The sequence below is a fragment of the Sitophilus oryzae genome, unplaced genomic scaffold (genome assembly GCF_002938485.1).
Source record: "Sitophilus oryzae breed Bouriz unplaced genomic scaffold, Soryzae_2.0 scaffold_1620_pilon_pilon, whole genome shotgun sequence".
Lineage (NCBI taxonomy): Eukaryota > Metazoa > Arthropoda > Insecta > Coleoptera > Curculionidae > Sitophilus > Sitophilus oryzae.
The window spans coordinates 3,504,838-3,529,183 of record NW_022146304.1 but is presented as its reverse complement, the minus strand read 5'-3'; the positions used below and the strand labels follow the sequence as shown (position 1 = coordinate 3,529,183).

Here is a 24,346-nt window from a genome sequence, read left to right as displayed (position 1 = left end):
TATATGGGTGCAGGCGGTTTGACATAATTTCTGTAAGAATTCTTCCTCCGATAGCCAATAGTGAAATTCCCCGGTAATTTCCGCAGTTTGATGAACTTCCTTTGTTCTTAAATAAATATCTTTGAATAATATTCTTTGGAAAAAGAAAAATTAGGAAAAAAACTACTGAAAAATATCTAAAAACCTTTTTGTATGTGAACTGACCGAATTTGACTTAACTAATATAAAAATCATATACTAATGCCCAATCTACAATTCTGTAAACTTCGCCATCGAAAGAATACAAAATAAAGGAGCACATGACTGAAAGCAACCTTATAATATAATTTAATTAAATAATAATATAAGGTTGCTTTCTGTGCGTTTCTTCATTATTTATTTTAATTTAAAGAAGGGGTGTTATAGTAATGGAATTAAAAGGAAGGAAAAGAAAATTAGAGTTACAATATTTATAAACTCCTTTTTACATAAAAAGTATTTTAAGAATTTTGCCTCATTCATGATTGAATAAATACGGTTTAGTTAACAAACAGTAATTTAATCTGCTCTCCCAATGTTTTGGTAGTCAATAAGAATCAAATTGCCTAATACACGACTGCAAACCCTTGATAAGTTATACAAGCTCCCTGGAATACTTTGGAACAATTAACAATGACAACCGCTGACGCACGACAAACTTCGTACACACAGAACTTGCATAATTAAACTTAATTAACAAGAAAATACAAAAAAGCCCTTAATACTGCAATGCGACATAAAGACAAAAGTATAATAGGAATAATAAGAATGGTAAAAAGTTTCACAATCGGTTACGTTAATTCTGAACTTACAACATAGTAATATATTGAACAAGAGCCAGAATTTTGCATTGTAGGTGTTTAAGTTTTGTTTACATTTTTTGCGATTTTACTTCTGGAAATGTACCGAGGAAGCATAAAATTAATCATTGTTATACCAGATGTTTTATAAATATTTGTTTCTCAAATAAAGTCGTATATAGTTATAGTATATATTTTTCAAATTTAAAAAGTATATATCTTTCGGTTCTGTTCAGTTTATTAAAGATAGTACATACATGCATTTAACCCTCTAACCTTTAAAGTATTTGTAGTGCAGTGTCATTTTTTCATTTTGGGTTAATTCAAAGAATGGCGAAAATAAACATTATAAAATATTTCGATATTCTTACTCATTGCCAAAATTATTACGGTTTATTATGAATTAATAACGAATACTACAATGGTTACCAGTTAGTTTCAAACGATAATATAATACTTATTAGTCAGTGTTTAACATTCTCTTAAATTTTACATATAAAGGCAATTTTTTTATTTCTGCCATTTAAAATAGTCAATCACAAGATTTTAGCAAATTTTTAATTCTAGTCTTGATAATAGAACTAACTTATACTACTAACTTTAATCTTCAATATCATTATACAGCCACGGATTCTTTTATACTGGGTGAGTTTCCTACGATGTTCTCTATGGGCATCTCGGAAAGTACTGGAGATAGAGAGTCGGTTAAATGGGGAAAGAATTGCAGTTTTGTGAGGTCGTAAATATGCGCCTTTTAGATTTTTGAAAAAGATCATGGCTTACTAGATATTTGGAAAAAAACAAATTTTGGTTATTTTAAATATACCTAATTCCATTATAATCTACTTTAGACAAAAGATGTTCAGATAAAAGTTGTTGATAATCACATTTCTAATGAGATTGTGTTCTCCGATTTTTTTCTAAAGCCTGTCATTTTTGACATATGACACAAACATATGTTTTTTTAAATGGAAACCATAGTTGGCCATGACTTCATAAAAAGCGCCATTTTTTAAGCTTTTCAGCGATATATATAATATGTTTCTTTTAGAAAATTACTGAGTTATAGCCAATTCTTATCTTTCTTGACCAATTTCACTTAGTTAGCCATGGAAACAAGTTCAATCGTCGTTGCTCTCAGAAATGTGGAATTGTCACATCCAATCTTTGTAAATTAAAATAAACAAAAAATGTAAATATATTTTTTTAAATGAAGAAAAGCGTGTAGGATTATTGGTTCAACTTTTCTTGACCATACAAGATACGTTGACCAGTAAAAGTTACTTACGTTTTTTAGAGAACGGTTTCCAATGGTGTCCAAATTTTGTTATGATTTATAACTTATAAAAGGACAAAATATATTATTAAACGGCTCTTTACAATTTACATTACACAAACTAAAACTTAAAAAAATAATCAATACATACACTTTAAGTTATTTTAGAAAATGTTCAAAAAATCCGCAATTGTTTTGAGTACATAAATGCATCTTTTTAAAAATGAATTTCTAGCTATTGTCACAGAACGACCGGTCGACTTAATTAAACTTCTCCTGTTCCGCGTCTTCGAGTGCCTCTCATAAGTTCATAAGTTCTTTTGTAAACCTCGTTGTTAACCATACCGCATAAAAAAATCAAAAATGGATAGGTCAGGTGACCGAGGAGAGCCATGCAATTGGTCCACCTCTTTCTATCCCTGAGTCTACATAATTATGATAATGAAATAATTTTTAATACATCTTACATTGTGTCATAATGAAAGTCATGTTGGAACCACTCTATTAATGCGCAAGTATCTAAATTTAACTTTTCTAACATGTATTGAAAACCGTTCTCTAAAAAACATAAGTATCGTTCACCGGTCAACGTATTCTCGAAACTGTATGGCCCAGAAAAGTTGAACCAATAATCCTACACGCTTTTATTCATTTGAAAAACTCGTATTTACAATTTTTGTTTATTTTATTTACAAAGATTGGATGTGACAATTTCACATTTCTGAGAGCAACGACGGCGACGATTGAACTTGTTTCCATGGCTAACTAAGTGAAATTAGTCAAGAAAGATAAGAATTGGCTATAACTCAATAATTTTGTGAAAGAAACATATTATAGCTTATATCGCTGAAAAGCTTAAAAAATGGCGCTATTTATGAAGTCATGGCCAACTATGGTTTCCATTTAAAAAAAAACATATGTTTGTGTCATATGTCAAAAATGACAGGCTTTAGAAAAAATCGGAGAGCACAGTCTCATTAGAAATGTGATTATCTACAACTTTTATCTGAAAACTTTTTGTTTAAAATAGATTATAATGGAATTAGGGACAATTTTTAAAATAGCCAAAATTTGTTTTTTCGAAATATCTAGTAAGCCATGAACTTTTTCGAAAATCTGAAAAGCGCATATATATGACCCCACAAAACTGCAATTCTTTTCCCATTTAACTGACTCTCTATCTCCAGTAGTTTCCAAAATACCTATAGAGAACATCCTAGGAAACTCACCCTGTATGTTCCCGGATTTACAAGAGTCATTACAAGAGAAAAAACTTTTGGTTAATCCCGTTTATACTTTTCCAAATTTCCATACACTTTTAGAGAAAAATAAAAAAAAAACATAAAAATATAGTTTTTTTTTAATATATATTTAATGCGTTTTTATCGTAATATAATTTCGTCTTCATTGTTTGATAGATCCTTATTGATAGACTTTTAATTAACATCATATTTTCTGCTGTTTTAAAATGTTAAAGAACCACAAAATTTATTTTGTTCAATGTTACGGAAAGGGTGATATAGTTATCGGAAAATGTGATATTTTAACAATAACAAAAACTATGACGTTAATCAAAATTAATGATCCATCTATTACCATCTATTAAAGAAAGAAGTCGAATTCATATAACCATAGAAACGTCTTTTGATTTTTAAAAATTAGAAAAAATTTAAACATATTTTCATATTTTTTTTATTTTTTTTTTAAGTTAATTAAATTTAAATGGGTTAACCGTTTCAGAACAAACAAACATTTTTATGAAGAGTGCATTTTTCTCAAACTGTAATAATAAAACAGTTTTTCCTCTTGTAAAGGTAATCTGGGGATATACTGTAGATAAAGAACATCTTGTATGGAAATTTAAATTTAAGTGCATCTAAATTATTAAAAAAATGGTTGACAAAAAATCTTGACGTACACCGTTTTTCTTCATGAATATTATTCAAGAGACGTATCTACCGACGTCACTGAAAAATTTTAATACTTTATTCACTTCGTAATACTACTTTATTATAACAAATTGACGTATGTATGTAATATATTTAATTGCTAGAAAATAAAAAAAGTTCTATGTAAAATAAATCACTTTGTATTTAGAAAAATCTTTTCTAGAGTAAACATTTTTAAAATTTCTTCTTGTAAAATTTTATCGAGATGGATTACCCTATACCGGTTGCGTCTCAAAGGTGGCTCACCCCTATAACTTTTTTATTTTTCAGATAAAAAAACGAGATTTGGTATGTTAGTATATGACATAAATTTGGATTGATTGACGTATTCAATTGCTTTCGGTCAGTTTCTGTTTCACCGGAAATGAATACAACTTTTGATTTTTAAACGGCACCCTCGGTATTTTTTTTACTCTATTCGATAGAAAATGACATTCTGAAAAAATAATATAATATGAAAAAATATTTCAAACGTTATATTACTTAAAACATAAATAACAACAAAACAGAAACAAAAGAACATAGGTATGATGTTTGCATATATGATGATGATGCGGTGCGTGATTAGAGTTTTTACGTATTGATTTCGGACACATTTTGGAGCCTCTGTGGCGCCGTGGGCACGTGCCCACCTTGCTCACGCCTAGATCCGCCACTGACGGGCCTTGAAAAAATAGATTTGATCGTCTAAAGTTTTTCGTGTCTTGTCCTGTTAGGTTAAAAGTTGCCCAAATCGTATTTTTAATCATATTTCTTTTTTTTTTTCATGTGGTTCATTAGCATACTTAGAAAAATCATTTTTTACGAATAATTTGATACCGTATACTTGGTATTTCGAGTCAAAAAATTTTGTTACAAACCGCAAGTTATAATTTGAAATAAACCATGTGCGAAAATGTCAAAGTTGGCATATGGTATGTCATTCTATTCAGAGGGTTATTTTCTATCGAATAAAGTAAAAAATACCGAAGGTGCCAATTGTAAAGGTGAAACAGGAAGTGGCCAAAAATCATTGAATAAGTCAATCAATCCAAATTTATGTCATATACTAACATACCAAATCTCGCTTTTTTATCTAAAAAAATAAAAAAGTTATAGGGGTGAGCCACTTTTGAGACGCACCCAGTATAATGAACAGACATTTATTTATGAACCTTAATCCTTATGGTTTATGCTTATTAGTTTTTTAAGCATTATAAGAATAGTAAGAGCATGTTATCTTTTTAATATATTATGATTTGTACTGGACATTAATTACTACTGCAATTACTACACACAAATTGGCTATAGCTTCATTGAGAATCTCACAATTAGTGGAATAAATTGTGGTTTCAATTACATTTTATACTTTTTAGTTTACGATCATTCACCATGTTTAAAAACACAATTAAAATTAACAGAATACAGAAAGCCTAATATTTACCTTATAACACAATCAGCTTGTGATTTATAAAGACAACATCTCTTGACGGAATATAATCAAAGGCCAAAATGACATGTCTGGCAAATTTTGAAGTATAATTAGTAGAAAAGTTAAAACCCTTTGATACCCTTTTCTGCTAATTGAAAATGTCTACTACTAATTTTGACGTTCTGAATGCTTACATTGAAATTAAAGGAACAAACTTCTACGCTAATTGAAATCAGTAATTTAGTCCACTAATTAGAGTAGAAGTTTGTTCCTTTAAATTCAATGTAAGCAAAACACAATGTTAAAATTAGTGGTAGAAATTTTCAATTAGCGGAAAGTTACCAAAAGTTACCAAACTTTTAATTTTTCCATTAATTAAACTTCAAAATTTCAGAGAAATGTCATTTTGGCCTTTTATTATCATCTGTCAAGAGAAATTGTGATTGGAAATCAAAAGTTGATTGTTTTATAAGCTAAATATTAGACTTTCTCTATGGATACAACTGACTAACGCAAGCTGTTGCTAGAATATTCTATTAATTTTAATTGTGTTTTTTAAACATTGCGAATGATCGTAAACTAAAAAGTATGAAGTGTAATTGAAACCACTAGTTTATTTTACTAACTGCGAGGTTCTGAATGAAATTTGAAATGTGGTGCTATTGCCGCATGTTCAGGATCTCATACACTTACATGTCACAAACAACACCGTGATCTAGAGAATGCAAAAGGAACTAGAAATTGTACATAGTGTGAAAGTGAGAAAAATGGCATACCTTGGGCATGTGATGCGTAATGATAAATACCAACTTATACTGCAGGGCAAAATAGATAGTAGAAGAGGTCAGGGAAGCCGACGAACATCATGGCTGAAAAATATTAGACAGTAGACGGGAATGACGACCGTGCAATTCAGGGCGGCTGTCAACAGGATTATGTGGACCAACATGATTGCCAACATCCATAGAGGATAGGCACTGAAAGAAGAAGAAGAGGTTGTGAATGAAGCTTAAGGGGGCATGACGTGGGCTGTCAATTTTCGAAAGATGGTAAAGTTCCAACCCTAATTTATTTCAAAATTCATTTTCTCCTAGTAGATCACATTAAAACGTAAACATTAAACGTAAAGTTAAGCAAAGTTGGGGGATGCGAGTGAATGGACGGGTGACCATCTGGAATGCCTGTTGTGCTGATTTTCTCTTTAACAGCAAAAAGGAGACACGTTCATTACATCTTGAACTTTGAAAATAATTAATGTTCTGTATATATATATATATATATATATATATATATATATATATATATATATATATATATATATATATATATATTATTTGATCCCTTGAATATGAAGTTAAGTTTCTCTAAATAGTATTTCAAATTTAACGTAAAGTGCTGTCTTGATTAATATGTGAAAAATTGAAAAAATCAGACATTTTTGAATAAAAGAAAATATTATATCGATGTTATCTGAAAAATAAACAAAATGCAGCTGTTTTTTTCTATTTCTCAATCTATACGACACACGGTTGATAATAAAAGCTAAAAATGAAATATACCTCTACCTAATCTCATTTAAACAATACGCTTGTAAAGACGGTTTTCTGGCACATTTCCAACTACATTTTAGACAATAAAACAAAGTTAATTAACCGAACTCGAGCATACCTCGCTAAATTAGTAGGCAAAAATGGCGTAATTTGAAAAATTACGCCGATTATGAAAGTGCATGAAAATGTTTTTCCAGCTGTAATAAAGATCCTAATATGTTCAGTTTAATTTTGTGCTTCTGTAAAGAGAAGAAACTGTTATTTCTCTACGATATTCGAAAGTAAAAAAATATTAACCGTATATCTTGTGAACGTGAACGTGTCTTCGACAAGAACTTTGATTTCGACAAAACATTGTTTTCAAGTATGTTTATTATTTATTATCTCATATAGAGGAACACATAATAATGATATACTATTCGTCAAATTGAAACGAAACGCTGGATAAACAGTGGAAATCTCTAAAAGGATTGGAATGGATTTTTAAGAATTTAAGTGCCAGTTGGCAAATAGAGGGTTCCTTTCTCTATATCCAGAGAGATAAGTATCTTCTTTGTAAGACAGTATAAACGCAAATATGTAAACAGTTCCCAATCTATCTGGATAAAAATTTAAAACAAAATTTTTCAGTAAGCAATCCTTCACTTTTTTTTATTTCTCCCTTTTTTATAATTTGAAACAATTCTTGGTCTTGTTCACTTTAACAGGAGTTCAGATAATGATAAGTCTCGTTATTAATTAATAACTATTATATTATTAATATACTAAATTTTTCCCAATTTATGTTTAATATCCTGTAAGCAAGCCAAAAATAACAATTTAGTTTATATTCTTCGAAAATATGTATCCGTTACTTATCGAAACTTGGTCACTTGTCTCGAAAATCGTTGTTCTAGACTTGAATCATGTTACAAGAGCACCTTTTCATGGAAAAAATGGGCTCTTGAACAAGAACACAAAGCATGAAATATTGGCCTCAAAGGTGGCAAAGTATGTTTGTTACAGTTGGGAGTTGGAACCTTTGGTGTTACAACGGCAAAATAAAAACACTGATTCACCACAATACACCAAAACACTTTTATTTTGCACTGGACGTGTGTTTCCGTAACTATATTAGCATCATCAGCAGATGATTAAAACTATAAAGTATGTTTGGTTCAGCTAATCCAACATCATGTAATGTATGTATGCCCAAGTTATCACCTCTATAGAAAAATCTGCAAGTTTGAGCAAAGAGTTTCCAATTCATAATGAATATTGTATGGAAATAAAATTTGGCATTAGAAGTTCGACCTTCATATACTGTTATGTTATCCTAACGAGACGGACTATTTACAGACTACTCCATTCGCTGTTGTTAATAATTCAATTATACTTATATTAGTGAAACTATGTCCATATTGTAGGCCCTAATTGCTCCATATTGAAGATGCTAGAAAAGGTGGTACTACGAAAATATCATCGGATCGTTGTTCGAAAACAAGAGTGTAAATTTATAAGATGCACTACCCATTGACGCCGGTTATAGGTCGAGTGAGATAGGATATCTGCACTTCATCCATCGTTGGATCATTACACAATTAAATTTGTTTTTTTTTGGAATCTGTGTAAACCAAATGTCCAGACTAGGTAAAGAAAATGGAGACATAACATTAAATATTTTACTTCACTGATTTCTACTGACTTATAGTACATTTACTTAAATTGTTAATTAGGCAAAGAAAATAAAGCCCTCCTACTCTGGATGGTAGCCTACCAAGGGATATAGAGAGGGTAATGAAAAAGCAAACGATCTAGCTAGAAAAGGAGCGAACACTCCACTAACTGAACCAGAACCGTTCTGCTTTCCAAGTGTAAAGCAACTTAAAGCGGAACCTGGAAGACTCCATCCGTAACCTGGTCATCATCTAACGGTTTAAGACACTTATTTTTCTTTTAGTTTCTCAAGACTTACGACCGAGTTTTCCTTGATTTAAGTAAGAACAATCTTCGGATTGTCACGGAGTTTTTAACAGGACACCTCAATGAACACCTCAGTAGATTAAAGCTTAGAAACAACAATGGAGATTCTCTAGTGAAAATGAGAAAAGAAACAGAACACCTCATCACTGAGTGCGCCGAGACGCCAACCTACCCTTTATTAAACCGTGCCAGATACTGGATTTTGGTTTGGTTTGATTTGGTTTGATTGATTGTCAAAACCCTGAGACTGTATGATGAGTTATAACTCAAGAATTTCCCTCTCCCATACAATCTAAAATCATCTCCAAATAGAATTATTTACAGATTGGGCTGTTAATCTCAATTTCGACAAAAATGGACCTTCGTTATTTTATTCCTGTACCCTTCAATTATACTTATCATACTCCTGGTCCTTGTTTCCGCATATTAAATACGCTAGATGAAGTGGCCCTCTGAAAATATCGGTTTTAGGTCGATTGAGATTGGATATCTTTACCGCATCCAACATTGGATAATTACACTAAATTTTGTACTTGCTTAGAAACCACATATAATGGAAACCGATTGTCCGTGGATAACGAAAATGGAGACGTTAACTTTAAATATTTTACTTTACTCACTTATGGTTATGATACACAGTTACTTAAATTGTTCCATACCTGATACTGTGGAAATATTTTTAATATCAATTTAAAAACAAGTACTTACCAAACCCAAATTGGCCAATAGAAATGTCAACAGTACGAACAGCGCCACCACGGCCGCCACGCTCGAATGTTGCAGCTTGCAGATGTACCGTTGGTACAACTGCTCCAGCTCGTCGTTCTCGAAGCGATGCGGGTTCAGAGCGCGCGCCAGCACGCGCGGTGACGTCATCGCTTTGACGCTGTGGTCCATGGCGACACCTGTCGGCGAGTCGACGCAGTTCAGGATACTTTAGATTGGCGATGGGTGGTGGTGGAGGTGGTCGGAAGCGGGGGTAGATGTGCGAAGTGGGCCATCACTGGAAAAAAAAAGAAAAAAAAACCGGTAAAAATTTGAAATTGGTTCAAATAATTCGACATATTTGTAGGAATTCATAAAGTAATTATGAATGATAAAGATAGAGATAAAAGAAATAAAGATTAGATAAATAAAAAAAATAAATGAAGCAAATTGCAATAATATTAATTAATTATTCTTTCATCACAATCTTTTCGTTTACGTTGAATTTGTATTTACTAAAAGGACTACTTAATCCCACTGCGGCCGCAAGGATCTACTGTGGCTCAGTTCTACAAACTTTAAAATTCACCCTCAAGACCGAGAAGAATAGCACATAGCTTATTATATACTATAATTTATACACCAGTATTTTATAATACAAAAATGTCAATATTTGTAGATCATCCCGCTCTAATAACTATCGATAAGAAAGCAGAGTAATCCGTTAGAATATTACCAAATACTTACCAGTTATAAGCCGGAGAAAATAATGGAGAGCTAAATGAACAAAAATGATTCCATAACAATTTGTATCTGAAGAAAAATTAGATACGGAAATATTTAAAAATAAATATTATAGGTATTTTGTGATTTTTGAGAGCACGGACCCAGAGTCTTTTAGATACTTGCTTGGTAATCTCTACTTCAAAGAAAAATGCTCTACAAATTAGTGTAGCAACTGTCAGGATTGTGCTTGTTTGTGTAGGTGTTTGTTAACTTAACCTAAGAACCTGAAAAATTGACAATTTAACCACAATAAATAAATTATGGGGGGTTGGAACCTTTGGTGTTACAACAGCAAAATAAAACTCTATATCACCACATTTATAAAATCATCAATATTACAACAATACAACAAGTACTTCTTGTTCATCTAATCGACTTATTAATATATAAGTTTTTACATCTCTCTCAATTATTGTGTTTGTTGTGTACTACTTACTACTCTTTCAACAAAAATCTTTAATATTTTTTATAGCAAATGGACTGCATCTGCTACATATACGCAGACGCATACAGCAGACTGTATGCGTCAATAAGATATGCTTTATAAGATGTATAAATTGACAAAAAATCACAACACCGATCATCAGTGGTAATGTTTTAGGCTAACTTTTAAAGATGTAAGTAAGTAAGTAAGTACCAAGAACAGTTAACCTAATAGGACTGCTCATTCAGCCAAAAGTGTCCGCCAGGTGCATGCGAAAACTACTCGCTTTGTGACGTCATTGTAGTCCTTGTCATGGTTATTAGTCCTTATCCGGTAACCAATAATACACACACATGCATTATTGGTTGCCGAATGCAAAACGTTCATTATTTAGTTTATTTATTTAAACACCTTATATGTATGCAGTATAGAAAATTAACTGTATAAATCGTATTAAATACTCGGATAATGCATTTTTAAGAACAGCAGTTCCCAGCATCACCTTTTGCAAACATTCTTTTTAGAGTATTTCCATATTTTGCTTTAAAATAATTAATAAACAAAATCGTGGGGCACTTAGTATGCACTTTGTCACAATCCACAACACAAAATGAACGTATTTATACACTCTATAGCTCTAAAAACTTTAAAAAAACCTTTTTCACGTTTAAAATTGACAAAATAATTAACTCAAAATTTCTCAGCTGTTATTTTTATAAGTTTACCATAGGCAACTAATAATACACACTATCATGACAAGGCCACGAAGGCTTTGACAAGGACTACAATGACGTCACAACTGTCAGCTGAAGCGCGGGAAGAGGCGAACGTACGTCTTATGAGGATGAGCAATCCTATTAGTTTACCGTTCTTGAGTAAGTACTGTTTGACCAGCGGATCTGAAGCTACCGAAGGAATGCGTGAAAAAAAAAATCGATATTGCCACGTTTATCTATAAAATTGCAAAATTGCCAGACATGAACTATAACTTTAATATACTTTTATTATATATAATGTGTTTAGCATATATTCTGACGTATATTACTAAGGAATTTTAACGTAGTTCATATTGTTCGATATGTTTTATTTAATAACTTATTTCTTTCATTCTGTATAATCTGCTTATTATGAAAGTTGAAGATTTTTCAACGATATCATTGGCAAACCGGCATCGCCGCGCATGGCCGCCTATTCATCGTACATGATTGGCGAGAGTACGTCACAGGATTTGTTACCACGCGGTTGCCATGGCTTTTACGCCTTTCCTATTCGCTTGCTTTATCCCCAACTTCACGGTCTCTTCTGAAAGGAGTAGGAATATTGAATACTATTTAAATATCCAGTGGCGGTGTCATTTTTTTGATCATTATTACTTTATTTCATTATTTTATACCGGTTATCCTAAACTTTATTCCTATATTTTTCATATATTTGATAGTTAAGTTGTGTTTTATTGTTTTGTTATCTAGTTATAATGTTTTTCGTTCGTAGTTTTTAATTATTAATATCAAGTTTGATCGTATATTTGTGTTTTAAAATGAATAAATTTGTTAAAGTTATAAGACGCTACATAGTCAGGCAAGAGAAATAATAGCTAATTTATATAGGTAAGTTAATAATAACGTGGATGAAATCTCATTTGGTTTATTTCCTTGTGTTCATAATAGGGTTTGCGATGAAGAAGCTACAGAGAGTTCGCTTAAGTTGCCGCTTAAACGTAAACTTGAGCGGATATTTCTTTATACCGGAGTTAGCGTATCGGCTATAAAAAAAATTCGCACAGAAGTTAAAAAAAAGGCTGAAAACTAACCCCGATAAAACGATATCCAGCTCTGGAAAGAAACGACCATTTTTTCGAAGTGGTCAGGAATCTGATAAATAGATTTTATCTCGAATTCAAACTCGTCCCCACAATTAGAAAGCTTTTGCAAAAATTGCAGGAAGGATGGAATTATCCTTTTGCAGGGAAACGCTTAGGGGGTTATTAAAATCAAATGAATTTTTTTGGCGTAAATGTCAAAATAACAGATAAATATTAATGGAGCGCCCCATTATATTGCAGAGGGAGATATAAATATATACGCCAAATTCGAAAATATAGCCAAGTATTATCTATTTGGATGAAACATATGGGTAGACAATGACCTAACCTTTAAAAACTGCTGGCGGAGCGATACCATATCTGGTTTAATAGGCAATATTGGATCTACTGGTGAGTAAAATTATGTTTTGTTTGCGCTTCCAAAGTTAACTATTTTCAAGATTTTTTTTTGCTGGAAATAGTTATATCTAAATTAATCTAAAATTATGTATTATAGAAAAAAATATAGTTAGTACAGATATATAAATAAATATACCTCAAGACTCAGTCTTGATCATCTGCTGATGACAGACATAGTTAGCGAAACGTGCGCCCAGTGTAAAATTAAAAGTGTTTTGGTGTATTGTACTGATTTAGTGTTTTATTTTGCTGTGTAACATTAAAGGTTCCGACCCCCAGCTGTAATTATTTCTTCTATTATATTAACAACACAATAATAAAATGATTCAAACTATTTAAGGGAGCTTTAATAAAAGCTTTTAGTGTTTATCTGCTAACTCAACAGTAACGATTCAAACAGCATAAAGTTTTTTGAAAAAAAATATTAATCTGAGTATTATATTTATGATACACATTAGTTTCATATAACACCGTACGCCCATGCCTATTTTATGAATGAAATTGGGCGTCTTTTGTTTACAACTGCGTTCCCCTGCCGATACCCCGTAGCTACAGATCCGTTGGTCACACTATAGTCAGGCTAACTTTTTTCTAAACTCTATTTTGACTCTGCAAATTACCAGAAAATAAGCTCTTTAATATAATGATTAAATTATTCTCAGTTAAAAAAGTTCTGTTTCGAAAAAAAAATCCACTGCTTCGAATAATGTAGAGTTAGTCTTTGTGATAACTTAGTAAATCGAGGTGTATAGTTTGGCAGGTGCAATTCTGTAATGCATAGTTAACTTTCCTTCATTTCTTACTGCTTCTTTCTAATCTTCGACAGAGCCGTTTTCATTTGCCGCTTCAATAGAATCGAAAATTACAATTTTAAAAGTCAAAGAGATATTTGGTTGAATTGAAATTGTTTTGATAAGAAGCAACGGCTGTGAAAATACTACCATCATTGAAATATTCAAGCATAGTTATAATGATATAAAATATATTGTATTTAATTTATAGAGATTTTCAACAAGAAAAAAAACTGTCTACAAAAATATATTGTTGTTCACTAGTTTTTTTTCTGGTAAATTATTATTTTTAAACTACAAACAAGGACGTCGTTAAGGGATGAGGCATTTAGGTGCAGCTGCCGCCCTATGAAGATTCAAAAAAAATGTAGCCAATTTTCTTTTCGGGGATTAGTTTTGAGTATAGGAATTTGATACCCAATATGTCTAGACTCTGTGAAACAAGATGGAGTGAGAAACACAAAACTATCAAAATTTTCCTATCAAAAGGAGTATTTCCGAAAAATAATTCTCGGAAACAAAATAAAACTCGAATAAATGCCTTGCAAATCTAAGAGTCTATTACGCTGTACTTTCGGGTCACTATTAGGGGTCGGTCACTATCACTAAAGCGGGTGTGTGGCCGAAGGAAATATATATTATATTTCAGAAATTTGCCTAAGGCTTAGCCTGTCGTGTTAAGCCACACACAAAATTCCAAACACACGTGCTGTGATTTAGGTTTGCGAACTTCAACATTTGCCATAAAATAGCGAGGAATTTGTTACAAAACCATATAAATTATATATATATATATATATATATCTGTAATCACAAAACTTCAATCTATTTTCGTATAGTAACGGAATCTTAAATTATGTCTTTATTTTCCATAAAATTTAGTCCAAACATAAGGAATAGTTTGTTGTTGTTTGACCATCAAAATCTTAAAAATAAAGAAGTTGTCTAAAAATGTGTTACAATACGGATATATAGGATAACCCTTTATCTTTAATTTCCTTCTTCATTTATGTAAAAATAGCCAGTTTTACATAAAACGTTAAATTCCGAACGCTTATTTTGCTTCATTCTTCTTTACCCAAAACTCGATAAACCTGGTATACTATTATCACCTGCAGTCTTTTTATACCTTTCAATCCGGCCATAAAAAATCAAGAAAAGCCCCGAAAACGCCGTAAAATGTAAATTTTTACTACGTTAGAATTTTAAACACACTCACATTCGGCAACTATAATTTTCCGAAACTTTCGGAACGGCATATGGCTTGTGATAGTTACTTTAAAGTTTGCAGCTTTACCGTTTTCCTTGAAATAGAATAACTTTTGAAAGTGGTTCTTTGCTTTAAAGTGTTTTCCCTCTTCGAGCGAGCGTGTGTAGGATAATAGTACACTGTCTTGTGCATACCAAACAATTTAGGAATGAAATTAAATTATTTTAGCTGATTTGACAGCTTGGAAATCCCAGAATTTTTTTAAGATTTGTATAGTTTTAACCCAGTCTTCTGTAAATAATAATTAAATCTCGTTTTACGATTGTTAGAACAATATTAAAATTAATCTGTAGTATATTTGTACAGAGTAATCTTATCTAGGTTTATTAAACATTCGAAAAATCTGAGGGTCAAAAAACTACAAAAGAGAAAAATTGGTATTTATATTTTTCAAATCTCCTTAACGAATTAGAAACAATTTTAGTCACTAATTTTGATAAACATGAAGTTTTTTTAGTGTTATTTATTCTAAAACAACCTCAGTAGATTGAACCTAAGAAAAAACGGTAAATGCAGATTCTGTGGGGAAAATGGGGAAACACCAGAATACCTCATCACTGAGTGCGCCGAGACGACAACTATTTTCGTGCCATAAATGTTGATACGACTGATATAACAAAAAACTGATACAACAAAAAACAACAAGGAACAATAGATGACGGATGAAATAATTGAGCTAATGAAAGAGAGAAGAAAATTCAAATGGATGAAAACAAAGTGCAACGAGATTGAAGAGCTGCAACAAAAGCATGACGAGTTCAACCTACACCGAAAATTGAAAGAAATCACTGATTTGTAAAGGCAAAATAAAATCAGCTCTCTTGTGAGCAACGATGGACATGTATTATCGGAATCGGAAGTAGTGGAAGAATGGGAGAAGTACATCAAAGACCTATTTGAAGATGTAGAGAAGACATGTCAGACTTAAAGACAGAAACAGGTCCATCAATTTTAAAATCTGAAGTGGAAAAACTTATACATCAAGCCAAAAACAATAAAGCAAGTAGACCAGATCAAATATATGGTGAATGGCTAAAATTGTTAAACAATGAGAACATAAATGAACTTACTGTGTTGTTCAGTCAGGTATACAAAACTGGTCATATTCCAGCAGACTGGCTAAAAGCTGTCTTCATTCCTTTGCATAAAAACCTCGTAAAAAAACAAATGCTAAAAAATGTTCAGACTGTAGACTTATCAGTCTAATGAGTCATGTGCTCAAGCTACTTCTACATATTCACCAAAAAAGAATTACCAACCAGTGCGAGGAAGCTATGAGTTCAGAGCAATTTAGTTTCAGACGATGCATGGGAACCAGGGAAGCACTATTTACGATGGAAACGCTTCTGCAGAGGTGTTGGGAAGTAAGAAGACCTGTACACCTATGCTTTACTGATTTTGAAAAACCTTCGATCGTGTCCAGCACAATAAGCTAATATCAAGTCTGCAGAGCACCCAGCTAGATGACAAAGATATTAGGCTGATTTCGCATTTTTATTGGAACCGAACAGCTACTATTACCGTGAGCGTGAGACCGGGGTGCATACTCTCTCCCACCCTCTTCGACGTTTTTTCAGAAAACATATTTAGAGAATCCCTAAGAGGCCAAAAAAGAATTGTAATAGGAGCCGACGATACCGTAACTTTACTAAATCTACAAGAATTAGTAAACAGAGTCAATGAAGCTTGTAAGAATTGGGGGCTATTTTAGGTTTCAAATTCTCTTGTATAAAATCCCTTGTTTTATTGTAAAGTTTCATTAAAATCCATTCAGTAGTTTTTGCGTGAAAGGGTAACAAAGATCTATACACCCATACATCCAAACAAACTTTCACGTTTTATAATATTAGTAAGGATGGTCAAACAATTAGAATATACACAAATTATTAATCATCGAACAAAACTATTCATTTGCCAAACATTAAGAATACACACACATTAATCTTGTTTATTATGCAAACCACTCTCTAAGATAATACTTCAAACTTGGCGATATCGCTCTTTCGGTGTCGATTTGCGATGTCGAGGTCGCGACAGCCAATGTTAATTTTACATAAAAACGATCACAGTAGTATTTTCAATACTAAAAATACAGTTGGAGTTAGAACTTTTGGTGTTACAACAGCAAAATAAAACACAATAGAACAACAAACATGAAAAACTAAATATCCTAATATATTAAAATATGTTGCTGTAAATTTTAAATATTACGAGATAAATTTCAGAACATTTAAAAATTAAATAGACCATTTAAAAGTTCTTCGCAAGCACCAATCTAGTTTATACGATCTTGAACACGCAAAAAATGGAAAAAACTTTAAAAACATCAAATATTCAAAGCAAGTGTATAAGGTAGGTATATTATTAAATATCTTTTAAAAAACACCACTTGGCATGAAACATAATTCATTCATAAAATGCATAAAACTGTTTTTAGTATCTAGGTTAAATTTAACTCATACACTTTTGAACGTTTTTTAATGCATCGCGTGTCAAGGATATCAAAGAACTCAAGAAAAACTAAAGATATATCCATATCGCCAACATCACCAACATCATAATTATTATCATCATTATCATATTCAGCTTTATATGACAGTTAATTATGGTGATACCCTACTTTCATATTATTCTTCTTTCACATTCTCCTTCCACATTCTCACTTTTGCCTCCATGTCTTATTCTGCAGGCCATTTTGTTCCTGCTTGTCTTCATATGCCATAGTCCCCTAATTAGGGCACTTTATGATATCTATAATTTTGGGTTTTTATCAATTTTCAGTATACATTAATAGTGCCCTTCCCATTGCCATTTGGGGCATTTAACTCTGTAGAACTCGTTAGTTATTTGGATGCCTGCGCAGCCTCATCCACTCTACTATCTTTTGGTCACTCTTCGGTATTACAAGCATACATCACTCCATGAAGCTAATATTCGGTATAATCATTGACATATTTGAAATGCATTAAATTTCTTTATTATCAAGAACTATACACAAACGGAAATATTTTTATTATATGTTAAATATTAGAGAGATAGTATTGTTCTCGTAAAAACATAGATTATCGTCTTGCACAACAGCAAATACTAAACCTATTCATTATTTTCCAATCTAAGAATAAGTACGCTAACTTAATAATAATATTCATAAAGTAAAACGTTAGGCAAATTGTTTTTAAAAGGAAAATTATTGTCTTTATGCCTCCCAATATCCATTAATATACAAAATCCGATTACAAGTGAAAGCAAAATTCGCTAATGGCAAAGATCGCAAACAATGATTGCGACGCTACGAGACTAAAAACCGTTGTAAATGTTAACGTGGGCGGCTGCAATTTGAATAAAATATTTTATTACGCGTCCGTTACAAAATAACAGAGGAAAAAAAATCGGCTGTTTGTTGGTCAGTCGTAATTCCGATGTTTACAATTATTTTAAACTGTCAAGTTGACATTTGTGGGAGAATGAACAATGAACATGCCTACTTTGTGTATATAGTTTTGCGTAAAAATACCAATTTTTTTCAGAAAATATTTATGACACCACTTGTTTTTTTAAATTAAGAAGGAAATTAAAGATAAATGATTATACTATAACCGTATTGTAGCACATTTTTAGACAACTTCTTTATTTTTAATATTTTGATGGTCAAACATCAACAAAATATTCCTTATGTTTGGACTAAATTTTCTCGAAAGTAAAGACATAATTTAAAATTCCGTTACAATACGGAAATAGATTGAAGTTTTGTGATTATAGTGGTATATAATTTATATGGTTTTGTAACAAATTGCCAGCTATTTTATAGGAAATGCTGAAGCTCTGCAAACCTTAATCAAGCCTAATCAAAGTAAGTGTCTTTGGAATTTTGGGTGTGGCTTAACACGACAGGATCGGGCTAAACCTTAGGCAGATTTCTGAAATATACACTTCCTTCGGCTACACACCCCCTTAACCCGACCGCTGCGCTGAGAGCGACCCGAAAGTACAGCGTAATAGACTCTTAAGTGCAAATAATTTTAGAGGTGGTATATTTCGATCCCAGAAACACACCTATTAGGTTTTTTTCGCAAAGAAATGCTAACAATTTTGAATTCTTGGATAATATCTGGACATTATGGCAACATAGGTAGTAGATTATAGCGTTTTTTATGAAACATTATCACTGCGAACGGCAGCTTTTCGTTGGTAGAGCAGTCGTGGATAAGGTATTTCACTGGAAAGAAACTAACTAACAATAATAAAACAAAAATACAAATATTGGGCGCCAGGCATGAACAGAGAAAGAAAACACAGTTGTTTATTACTAAAAACTAGTGACTATATTCATTCATGATGTATCCTGATGGTAAATAGCATTGTACAATTTTAATAATTATTATAGTGGTTATATGTCGAGTAAAGCTATGTATGTAAATAATATTAAATATGTTCTATGAAAAGACTATGAAAAAATACAATGTGTGTAACGTTATAGAAAATATAAGAAAGGTAGCATTACTTTATTTAAATTGTTAAATTTTATGCGGTGTTAAATCTGATATGTTGCAACCTGTAGATTCTAGAATCTATGTCTCGTTATTCAACTGTTAATATAGCGCAATAATAATATCTATAGAAAGTAATACTATTACAAGGAGTAATGTAATGAAACCTAAAATCTAAATCATATTGTAACTATTCAATCGACATAAATGTTCTTAATAATTTAACCACTAAATATAGTCTGTACGTTATTATTTAAAATGTACGTTAAGTTAAGACTGAAAATCGACTGAAAACCAGAACCTAAATCTACACTTACCTGTTCTTGAGGCAATCCTGTTGCGAAGAGTAGCAGCGTGAGGTGGGCTCAAATCTCTGTACTGTCTGTTGGCGATCCTGTTGGCCAAAACAACAAAAGAGGCCAGAATGAGGACACCATGAATCAATACAGCCGTAGCTACTGACTAGGCTTAGAAATGGGAGCGAAGCAGCATGGGACTTACGCTGTATCCATACTGTGGCAATATGGGGACACTACCCGTACCTTGGAACACTACTAGGACCTTGGATAATGTCCGTAACTTGGACCATAACCTTGGTTCATAACCTTGGACACAGTCCGTCTATAAGATAACGGTACAAGGGAACACTACCCGTACCTTGTTTATTAGACCTTGTTTAAAACCAAACAAGGTCTAATAAACAAAATAAACCTACCTCGAAACACTTCCGAGGGCTCAATAATAAACAAAAAAAACGTCCTTTCTTCCATTTAACATTCTGGAGGACAACAGCAAAAGTACACCAACGTGTCAGCAAAATACAAATACGAGTTAAGGTGGGTCAATCCAAAACTCTACCCTAAAAACATTCAATAATAATATCGAATCTATAAAAGATAACTCATCTTTACCTGTAGCTTCGAAATGGCAGCTGATTCAGATTTTGCAGCAAGATTTAAATTGCCATTTCTAAAAGCAGGATTTGCAACCGTGCCGCAAACCGGCCAAAAACAAAGTGAGGTTAAAACGCAGAGAGGCGCCTTGACATATAACAAGGATCTTGACAGCGCGCGCCTCCACAGAACAGTGAAACGATAGCAGGGTTGGCGACTAGGGAACGTAAAAATTACGCCAAGCGTGCCAAATAAATTATCAGGCCTGAACGATACGGAATCCGGTGATGATAGGCCAGACATCATATGTTATATATAAAAAAGACATGTAACGAACTAAAAACGTTACAAGATTAAATTTAGAGGAAAGAAAACCCAGAAAAAATTCAGTGGTTCTCAAAATCTATGTACAAAATCATTCTGCATACGTGACCAGCCCATCTTAAGCGGGATTTTCTAATCATGACTTCAACGCTCTCGCAGTTAGCTTTTTCAAGTCGTTTTTCAGAGTCGATAGAGTCGAGTCGCCTTTTCCGAAATCAAACTGCCGTGGTAATTGAATTCCGCTACATATTCCAATAGTTCGTCTCCGATTTTTATAGCATTGTTGTGATTTTCTGGGGGAGCGCACATGATTTTAGTTTTGTCGATGTTCAGCTTAAGGCCCAAAGCCTCGTATGTTCAGGTATATATGTATGTGTTTAACATTTCTTGTAATTATTGCTGTAACGTTTTTGCAACTAGAGCACAGTCATCAGCGTACTGAAGTCCTGTGATGAATTTTGTAATTTAATTTTTTAATAATTAAAAATTAGTGTTTTTAACACAGCCATGGCACTCTAGATTGAAATTTAAAATACGATTTTTTTAAGCGAGAATGTCAAAAGTTAACATATGATATGCCATTTTATTCAGAGTGTCTATTCATAATTTCCGGAGAAACAGGAAGTGACCGAAAACAATTGAATACGTCAATCAATCCTAATTTATGTCATATACTAACTTAGAAAATCTCGTCTTTTATCTCAAGAAATAAAAAATTTATACGGGCGAGCCAGTTTTGAGACGCACCCGGTATATAAGCATTAAAAAACCGTGGTAACTTCAGCATGTCTCATATGGAAAAATATAAAGTTACGACAATCACAAATTAAAACTTTTCCGTTAAATACTTAGAATGATTCTATTTAATGTTTATGCCTCTATCTACAAAAAGTTAATTTTTGTTCGATATACATTTATCCCATAACACTCCGTTCAACATAGCTATCGCCCTTCGGCCCTGTCTGTTCCATAAGAAATAAATGTGTAATTTTTTCTCTAGATAGAATCCCATTATACAAACTCCTAACACCCCCTTTTAGGAGCTCTGAAGTTCTGGGGAGAAACCTTAATCTATAGCAGAACACAAAATTTATTAATTAAACAAACATGCATGATTTATTTTTATTAGACATTTAAATATAAACAAAATTTCAAAAGCCCCAAATATTTCACACTGCTAAACGCAGCTGTTATTTATGAGATATATTCAATGCTAAAATATATTCTCTGTCAGAATAAAATATTGCGAACAAGTTATCATTTTCCGTCATGATTATTTTATCGCGTTTCAAGAAACCCATTTCAAATAAATATAAAATATTCTATCACTCTTGCGGTTACATTTGTGGGTGTTGTAGTGCGCTCGAAACAAATTAAATAAATTGCGTTATTTTCGAATTTTCGAATATGATTTGGATTTAGAGCGACACCACCTGTTTTTAACCATTACAAATTGCAAAATTTTACCTCTGTATAAACAATTTAACTAAAAAATCCAAAATTATGTTTCATTAGCATATTGAAAAATATACAAAGAAGACTATAATACAATCGGAATAGGTCGTTACAATTAGCTTTTACAACTAAAGAGGTTGCACTGCATACACCGAGAAAACACTACTTATCTACAATGATAATATCGTTACGCCAACGATACACTACTTTCCCCATTCCTCGACTATATCAGTGTTTGAATCAACACGCATCATGATATTGCTTTTGGGATATACATTATCACTTGCTCAACCATAAGAATTCATTGGTTTCCAATACATCATTTAACAATAACATTAATTGGATTTCAATAGGAGTGTATTTTTGTAAATAAATAAATAAATAAATAAACAACGCTTTATTGTACAAAAAGCCAAAATAGCTTCATCGACAAAGCATTTATAAAACAAAAGCACAAACAAATATACAAATAAAAAAAATATCATACAATACAAATCAATTCAAAAAAATTTACGTCATTAAAATTACAAATAAAACATACATGGACATTGCAGAACACAGGCGTATCAATAAAATTTTACAAAAGGAAAATTGTAAAAGGATAAAATCATGTAAGAGTCATAAAATATTAACTATTAAATACTAGACCTTTAACCAGTGTGTGAGATGATCAAAATTTTAAAATTCAAAATGGTTCATGATTCAACAAAAAAGTCGTTTACCGCATATAGGGCTCTCTCCAGTAAGTATGATTTTAGAGCTTTGCGAAATGCGGGAAAGAATGAAAGTGACTTGATATTCAAAGGCAGATGATTGTACAGGGTGGGTCAAATTCGACGCTTTTAAATGGAAACACCCTTTTCTATAGGAGATAGACAAAAACTAATATCGGTGTCTGGAGCTCAATTTTTGTCAAAAACATGATGGTGAAAACCGCATATTGTTATCTGTTACCGTTTCGGAGTTACGGGGTGTTTTTCAAAAATGTGCATTTTTAACCAACCGCTGTAACTTTTTTGCTATGGAAAATTTTGTATTTCTATGAAAACATTTCCAAAGCACCTTTTTACGTAGAATTTAATGGTTTAAGATTAATTTTTTTAAAATTAATAATTTAAGAATTATCAACAGAAAATTTGATTTTTATATGGGACACCCTGTATATTTTTAATTTATTGAAAAGAATTTAAAATTACCTATCCAAAATATAACATACTTGATATTTTGCTCGATTCCTCTTCGAGATATAGAGTATATAAAAATTCGCCCGCTTTAAATAAGTAGGCCGTAGGCTTTGAACGGCACCGGCTGTACTGCAAAAAAATTCTAGGTGTGAGCATCAATTAAAACGAAAATAATATTTGCTATGAGAGATGCATAATTTTATAACCATTAAAAATATATTTAACCAATATCAACACATTTAAACTATATCTAATAACAATAAAAATAAATAGCAAATCAAAACATGAGATTTTGCTACAGGTGTTCGACATATCGACCGTCTTCTGTTATGGACAGACGGGGCAGTTTTTGAACATTTCTCGCGGAATTCATTAACTCAGTGGGGGTGAAAGATACCCTCTCATAACTGCTAAGTATTTCTAATTCTTGTTTAGATTATACGGAAGAATAAGAAATCTTTATTCTTCCGCAAATATATCCATAGGATTAGATCCATGGGCACAAGTCAGGCGGTTGGCCGTCGAGGCCGCTGGGATTTTTGTTAGCTATTCAATTATTCTTGAAATTGGCTGCAACAATTTGCTGATAACTTCAGCGTTCAGAGGCGGTGCGTCGTCTTGCTGGAAAAATATGTTTGCGAGTTCCATTAAGGGCATATCATCAATAAGGGGTCCAAAGCCTACTAGTTAAAAGTGGCGAACTTTTAAAAATTCTGTATTTCGAAGGGGATTATAACAAAATATCAAGTGTGCTATATTTTTGAAAAGTTAATTTTAAATTATTTTCAGTTAATTAAAAATATAGAGGGTGTCCCAAATAAAAAATCAATTTTTCTGTTA

At 32.1% G+C, this 24,346-nt stretch overlaps 1 protein-coding gene across 5 annotated transcripts in view; it reads right to left on the bottom strand.

The window, feature by feature from the left end:
- LOC115880233 (Ca(2+)/calmodulin-responsive adenylate cyclase-like) overlaps positions 1 to 24,346 on the bottom strand; it is a 549,269-nt gene that overhangs the window by 225,353 nt on the left and 299,570 nt on the right. For all 5 annotated transcript variants that reach the window (XM_030897392.1, XM_030897391.1, XM_030897393.1 and 2 more), the window contains exon 2: positions 9,675 to 9,969. In XM_030897392.1, the coding sequence (XP_030753252.1) occupies positions 9,675 to 9,863 (189 nt within the window). In that variant the 5' untranslated portion in view covers positions 9,864 to 9,969. The remainder of the gene's footprint in view (positions 1 to 9,674; positions 9,970 to 24,346) is intronic.